We start from the raw sequence: 7175 nt of genomic DNA, 5'->3' as shown, positions 1-7175 counted from the left end.
AAACATAGAAGTGCAGTGAGGAACACTCCAGTTGACATTATACTGTAGGACTAATTTTTTCTCATTTACATTTAAAAAAAAAAAAACCTGCTGTGAGTTGATTTCATCAATAATTTTCTAATTCTGTTTAATGATCCAAGCATCTGTACTTTTCTCTCTAGTCTATTACAATTATGTATGAATGTGGAGAACTCTATTGAAAGTTGCATCATGTGTTTTGAACAACTATATTTAATGATTGTATTAACCAGTAAACAGTGAAACTATTGGTATGTTGTTTGTGGGTGATCTAAAGTAATGTTCCTATGATATTTCATAATAAATTCGTTTTTTGAACCAATGCTTCTGAAAATGCAAGGCTTCTTTAAAGATATGAACGCAAAATGCAAAGTTCTGAACACTGGACCTGTGTTGCAAATAATGGCTGTTTTGAGTTTTGTGTCTAGAGTTTTGAAAAATGACATTAAGTTTCTGTTATTAGTGCAAAAATGATTGTAAAAAAAAAAAACTGTAAGTTCAAGTTTGACCAGCTAGCATTTAGCCAAAGTGTAATCAGTCATATTTTTGGATTCAACTTAAGACTAACCTATGCTTTTATGTAACTATATATATATATATATATATATATATATATATATATATATATATATATATATATATATATAAATGGCCAGTGTTAAAGAAAAAATTAGCTGACTAACCTTTAAGACTGGTCTTAACCTTTTATGCAACCGGCCCCAGAAGATTGGAAGAAGGTGGCTACATTTGATAAATCGTACTCGGTTACTAAACGTAACCTCGGTTCTCTCTAGAAGAGCGAACGAGTACTGCGTCTTAGCTAAGATGCTACGGGAAAAGTCTCTTTTCACGAAATACTGAAGCAAAAAATTATCCTTAATTTTGTATTTTTGTAAAGCGCATTTGCAGCAGTACACAGCCATAGGCGAGACGGCTCGTTCGCTCATTGGCTTGCTCTGCGGCAACTGCACAGCCTATCGAGCGCGGGCTGATGCAACATCAGACCAATAAGGGCGCTTCGCGCCCTTCTTGCCACTTCCCGCCGAAACGGGTGTGGCCCAACCTATAAAAGGAGCTCGAAAAGGCTGACTCACCTGATTTATTTCATCGCCGAAGCGAACCAGAGTGAATCGTGCGCACGGCAGAGAACGCAGTACTCGTTCGCTCTTCTAGAGAGAACCGAGGTTACGTTTAGTAACCGAGTACGTTCTCTTACGAGAGCTCTCTCGTACTGCGTCTTAGCTAAGACGCTACGGGAACCCAATGTAAAACGCCGTGCGCGCAGGGATCACACACCAATAAACCTGAAGCAACGCCCAGGATTTACAGTGCACAGTCACCTGAGGGACTCACAGAGAGTCCAGGACAGAAAAGGGAAAAAGCCCTCCGTCCCATATCTAGCAGCATCCGTAGATGCGGCAATATGACGTCACACAGCCGAGGCAAGGCCTGACCAATGTGGCAATGCGGGTCTTACGCAATACTGCCCATATAACAGTCGGCAGCGCATAGCGCTCGTGAACTCAGAATTCCCCTCAGGGCCCTGATTCGCCTATACCGACAGCAGCCTTGCTTGCAAGGCGGGAACCTCCAGGTTATAGAACCTGATAAATGTAGACGGCGAGGCCCAACCTGCCGCCATACATATATCCTGCAAGGAGATCCCAGTAGACCACGCCCACGACGAGGCGATGCCTCTTGTGGAGTGTGCTCTGACGCCCAACGGGCACTGAAGGCCCCTGGAAGCGTAAGCTAACGCTATGGCGTCAACTATCCATCTGGATAGAGTCTGTCTCGAAACAGCCATTCCCTTGGAACGCCCACCGAACGAGACAAATAGCTGCTCCGTCTGCCGAAAGGCAGCAGAGCGAGACACATAAGCTCTTAAAACCCTGACAGGGCAAAGAAGACTCGAGTCTCCATCCTCCCCTGACACCGGCAGGGCAGACAGGGCAATAACCTGAGCCCGAAACGGTGTGTTGAGGGATTTCGGCACATAACCGTGCCTAGGTTTGAGTATGACTCTTGAGTCATTGGGCCCAAACTCCAAGCACGACTGGCTCACCGAGAGCGCGTGCAAATCACCCACACACTTCACAGAAGCGAGAGCCAACAAGAATACTGTCTTGAACGACAGATGCTGAAGGCTAATCGATTGGATAGGCTTGAAAGGGGGACCTTTCAAGGCCTCCAAAACCGCCACGAGGTCCCACATAGGGACTGACGGAGGTCTGGGAGGATTCAGCCTCCTAGCTCCTCTGAGGAACCGGATGACTAAATCATTCCTTCCTATTGACTGACCGGACGCCGTTTCAGAAAACGCCGCGATGGCAGCCACATAAACTTTGAGCGTGGATGGGGCTCTGCCCTTATCCAACAGCTCCTGAAGGAAGGAGAGAACCTCCGTCACCTCACAACTAAGGGGTGAATAACCTCGAGCTGTGCACCAGCTGGAGAACACCGACCACTTCGAGGCATACAGACGTCGTGTCGACGGAGCTCTAGCCTGAGTGATGGTATTTAGCACTCCCACTGCGAGATCAGCGGGTAACCATTGAGTGCCCATACATAGAGGGACCACAACTCCGGTTGAGGGTGCCAAATCGAGCCCCTGGCCTGCGAGAGGAGGTCTCTCCTCAACGGTACCGGCCACGGGGCGACATCTGCTAACTGCATCAAATCTGGGAACCATGGTTGGTTCTTCCAAAGAGGTGCTACAAGCAGTATTGAACATCTCGTTTCTCTCACCCGTTCTATCACCTGCGGAAGGAGGGAGACGGGAGGGAACGCATAAAGCGGGCAGCACGGCCATCTCCGTGACAGCGCGCTTTCGTTCTTGGAAAAGAACGCGGGGCAGTGAGCGTTTTCGTGGGACACAAAGAGGTCCACCTCCGCCATGCCAAATCTCTCCCACAACAGCCGGACTGTTTGCGGGTGTAGAGACCATTCGCCCGTAGGAACATTGCCTCTGGACAGCCTGTCTGGACCCAGATTCTGCAGTCCAGGCACATGCACTGCTCTCAGCGAGCGCACGTTGCGCTGAGCCCAAATCAGGAGGCGTTCCGTCAGCCTGCACAGGTTTCGGGACCCGAGACCAACCTGGCGATTTATGTAGGACACCACGGACATGTTGTCCGAACGGACTATGACGTGGTGATCCTTGATATGGGGACAAAAGCGCGTCAGCGCGTTCTCCACTGCCAGCATTTCCAGGCAGTTGATATGATGGAGCTTTTCCCGTTCTGACCATAGGCCAAAGGACGGTCTGCCTTCGAGCAGCGCTCCCCATCCCGAAGTGGAGGCGTCCGTCGACACCATTTTCACACTCGGGGAAGTCCCCAGGCTTACACCTGATCGGTACCAGCCGTTCGCTGTCCAAGGTGCTAGAGCCGCAACACAGCTCTGATCGACCTTGAAATGCAGCCGGCCAGACGCCCACGCTCTGCGCGGCACCCGAGCCTTCAGCCAGAACTGCAGGGGGCGCATGCGGAGCAGGCCCAGCCGCAGAACCGGAGATGCTGAGGCCATGAAACCCAGCATCTTTTGACAGTGTTTGAGCGCCACAGTCGCGCCACAGCGGAAAGAACTCGCTGCACGCTGAATGCCCATCGCGCGCTGTGGTGACAGCCGCGCCGTCATGGAACACGAGTTCAGAACTATACCCAGAAACAGGATCGTCTGACTGGGGTTCAGCGAACTCTTCACCCAATTGACACTGAGGCCGAGCTTCTCGAGGTGATCGAGTAAAACGGCTCTGTGGTCCATGAGCTCCGCTCATGATCGGGCCAGAACCAGCCAGTCGTCCAAATAATTCAGCACTCGTGTGCCTCTGAGTCTAAGAGGAGCGAGCGCTGCATCCATGCACCTCGTAAACGTACGAGGAGCTACGGACAAGCCGAATGGCAGGACTGCAAACTGGTATGCCTGGCCCTCGAAGGCGAATCTCAAATATCGCCTGTGGTTTGACGCTATCTGTATTTGAAAATACGCGTCCTTCAGATCTATTGACATGAACCAGTCCCCTCTGCGAATCTGCGCGAGGAGCTTCCTGGTCGTGAGCATTTTGAAACTGCATTTCATCAATGCCTGTTCAGCTGTCTTAGATCCAGTATGGGCCGGAGACCCCCGTCTCTCTTGGGCACCAGAAAGTATCTGCTGTACAGCCCCCCCTCGCTTTGAGACACAGGCTCTACAGCCCCTTTGCTCAACAGTTTTGATATTTCGGCCCGAAGTATGTGTGCTACTTCTGTTTTGACCGTAGTTTCGATGCGCGCTGAAAAGCACGGTGGGCGTCGAGAAAACTGTAGCGAGTAGCCTCTCTTTATAATGCCTAGCACCCAATCCGAAACCCCTGGAAGCACTGACCATGCATCTGCATGAATGGCTAAGGGCTGGATGCGAAACGCGCTCTGTTGACTGGGCAACGGCGGCGCTCGAGTGTGCTGCGCATCTGAGGCGGGGAGCGCGCTGATCACAGCGGGCAGATCGCTCTTCCTCGACCCCGTTCCGGCGCTTAACCGACTGGAGGGAGGCTGAGTGGGTCCCGTGGGACTCGATATATCTGCGAGTAACCGTGGGCTGCATGTGTGCACTTTTACCACTTTCAACTCGCTGTCTGCCTGTGCAGAATGTACGTGCACGGGCCTCGTTTTTACAGAAGCCCCGCGCCGTATGTGACATAGTGTATGTGGGCACTGGGAAGTGGGCACGTTTACTATGCGGCGCGCTCGACCGATCTGTGTCGATCTTATGTGCGCTAGCCCTGTGTGCAGGGCTGTGCTTACATGTGGAGATGGGCACTGGGTAGTGGGCATCGTCACTGCATTTATAGCACCATCGGCCGTGGCCGGACGAGCATGCACGGGTTTCGTTTTTACAGAAACCACATGACGCGTGTGACATAGTAATTGTGGGCACTGAGGGGTGGGCACGTTTACTATGCAGTGTGCACGACCGACTTGAGTCGACATTATGGGCGCAGGCCCTGTGTGCAGGGCTGTGCTTACATGTGGAGATGGGCACTGAGGAGTGGGCATCGTCACTACATTTATAGCACCATCGGCCGTGGCCGGACGAACGTGCACGGGTTTCGTTTTTACAGAAACCACATGACGCGTGTGACATAGTGATTGTGGGCACTGAGGAGTGGGCACGTCTACTATGTAGTGCGCGTGATCGACTTGAGTTGCTTTTATAGGCGCGAGCCCTGTGTGAAGGGCTGTGCTTATATGCGGAGATGGGCACTGAGCAGTGGGCATCGTCACTACATTTATAGCACCTTCGGCCGTGGCCGGGACACCAGGAATTACACCTTTTTCGGGAAATATCTGGGTAGCCGTGATAACGGTTTTCGTGTGCAGGCAAGCGGGCAACCGTACAGGCTTGCGCATTGCAAACAACGCTGAAACAGTCACAATCTCTGGAAACTGAAACAGCGGCGCGCTTAGGTGAGAGCCCGGCCGCAGCGGAACTCGTACACCGGCGCTTCGATGAAGCAGCCATCGTGTGTAGTGCCGACGCAGCGTCATGCAGCATGCGTAGATGGCTTTCCCAGGATGGCTTCGGGGCTCCCGGCCTCACCGTAATCCTCTGCCGCGGTCCCTGCGGCGCGGGGCGACGGCCAGTAGAGCGAGAACGGGGGTCTCGAGCTGCGTTGCTGAAGCTGTTGTGATAACGGCTTTTGTGTGCAGGCAAGCGGGCAACTGTGCAGGCTTGCGCATTGCAGAAAACGCTGAGACAGTCACAATTCCTGGAACTGAAACAGCGGTGCGCTTGGGTGAGAGCTCGGCCACAGCGGAACTCGTACACCTGCGCTTCGATGAAGCAGCCATCGTTAGTAGTGCCGACGCAGCGTCACACAGGAGGCTTTAGATGGCAACACCGCTTTTGCCGCCGTCCAGCAGAGGGCGGACAAAGGTGCGTCGCTATCGCCTGTTCCACTGGCGGAAGTGAGTGGTAGTTCCTGTTTTTAGCATCATCAGTGTGGAGAATGCTAGTGAGACAGACGAACGAGTTCGTGCTGAATATGGAGCGTTCCAAGCCTTCGCCACCTCTTCGTGAAGCTCAGGAAGAAATGAGGCGCTTTTTTACGCTCATCCGAAAGGGAAATACCATCCAGCCGGGAACAAGGGGGGGGGGGGGGGCGCTGGTGCAAACCACTCGCGGCCGAGACTCATCGCGGCCAACACGAGCCTTCGCCCCGGCTCCTTCTCGATGTCAGCTCGTCTGCTGGGCTTCTGAGCAGAAGGCGCGAGATCCTCGGAGCTCGCCCAGCCCTCACTGCCCGAAGCTAGCAGAGAGCGCGTGTCCTCTTCCCCCGACGCGGCCCTGAGATCGACTTCCTCGGACCTCGCCCACCGGGAAGCGATGCAGGGGGGGCCGGTGAAGCAGGGCGAACCGGCGAGCTCGGTTGAGCTGAAGACGGTTCCAGAATCCGCTGGAAGCGATGCTTTTACGGCGCCTCAGCGCAGCGGAGAATGCAGGCTCAGAGAAAAAGGCCAGGCGAGTCCTCAGAGTCACCATGGCAACAGCTCGCAGTGGGGGCATCCGCCGTCAGCGAGCGAGCGCTGCATGATCTTCACCCAGGCAGGAGACACAGATGACGTACCGGTCTCCCTCGCTGAGTGGGGATCTGACGAGCCGCAGGAAGGCATCTTAAAAAAGACGCGAGCTCTTTTACGAGTGTGTGTCGCAGGGCGAACACACACACACACACATAAAGAACAGCTTGTATATAACAGGATTGAAAGGATATAGGCGCCGGATAGCGCAGCAGGAACGGCAATGGAAGGCGGCGATGCCAGCAGCTTCAGAATGGCTCGTCCTGCTGATGTGCTTTCTCAGACGGCGCTTGCTTCCTCCGTGATCCAGCGATGCGTGAGCTTCGCTGAAGAGATGAAAAATCAGGTGAGTCAGCCTTTTCGAGCTCCTTTTATAGGTTGGGCCACACCCGTTTCGGCGGGAAGTGGCAAGAAGGGCGCGAAGCGCCCTTATTGGTCTGATGTTGCATCAGCCCGCGCTTGATAGGCTGTGCAGTTGCCGCAGAACAAGCCAATGAGCGAACGAGCCGTCTCGCCTATGGCTGTGTACTGCTGCAAATGCGCTTTACAAAAATACAAAATTAAGGATAATTTTTTGCTTCAGTATTTCGTGAAAAG

At 53.0% G+C, this 7175-nt stretch overlaps 1 protein-coding gene across 1 annotated transcript in view; it reads left to right on the top strand.

The window, feature by feature from the left end:
- The window catches only part of LOC132141697 (intersectin-1-like), a 29908-nt gene that overhangs the window by 21353 nt on the left and 1380 nt on the right, over positions 1–7175 (top strand). Inside the window, exon 10 of the mRNA XM_059551363.1 lies at positions 162–175. Coding sequence (XP_059407346.1) covers positions 162–175 — 14 coding nt within the window. The remainder of the gene's footprint in view (positions 1–161; positions 176–7175) is intronic.

Source organism: Carassius carassius, chromosome 6 (genome assembly GCF_963082965.1).
Source record: "Carassius carassius chromosome 6, fCarCar2.1, whole genome shotgun sequence".
Lineage (NCBI taxonomy): Eukaryota > Metazoa > Chordata > Actinopteri > Cypriniformes > Cyprinidae > Carassius > Carassius carassius.
The sequence above is the reverse complement of the archived record's forward strand: the minus strand, read 5'-3'. Positions and strand labels throughout refer to the sequence as shown.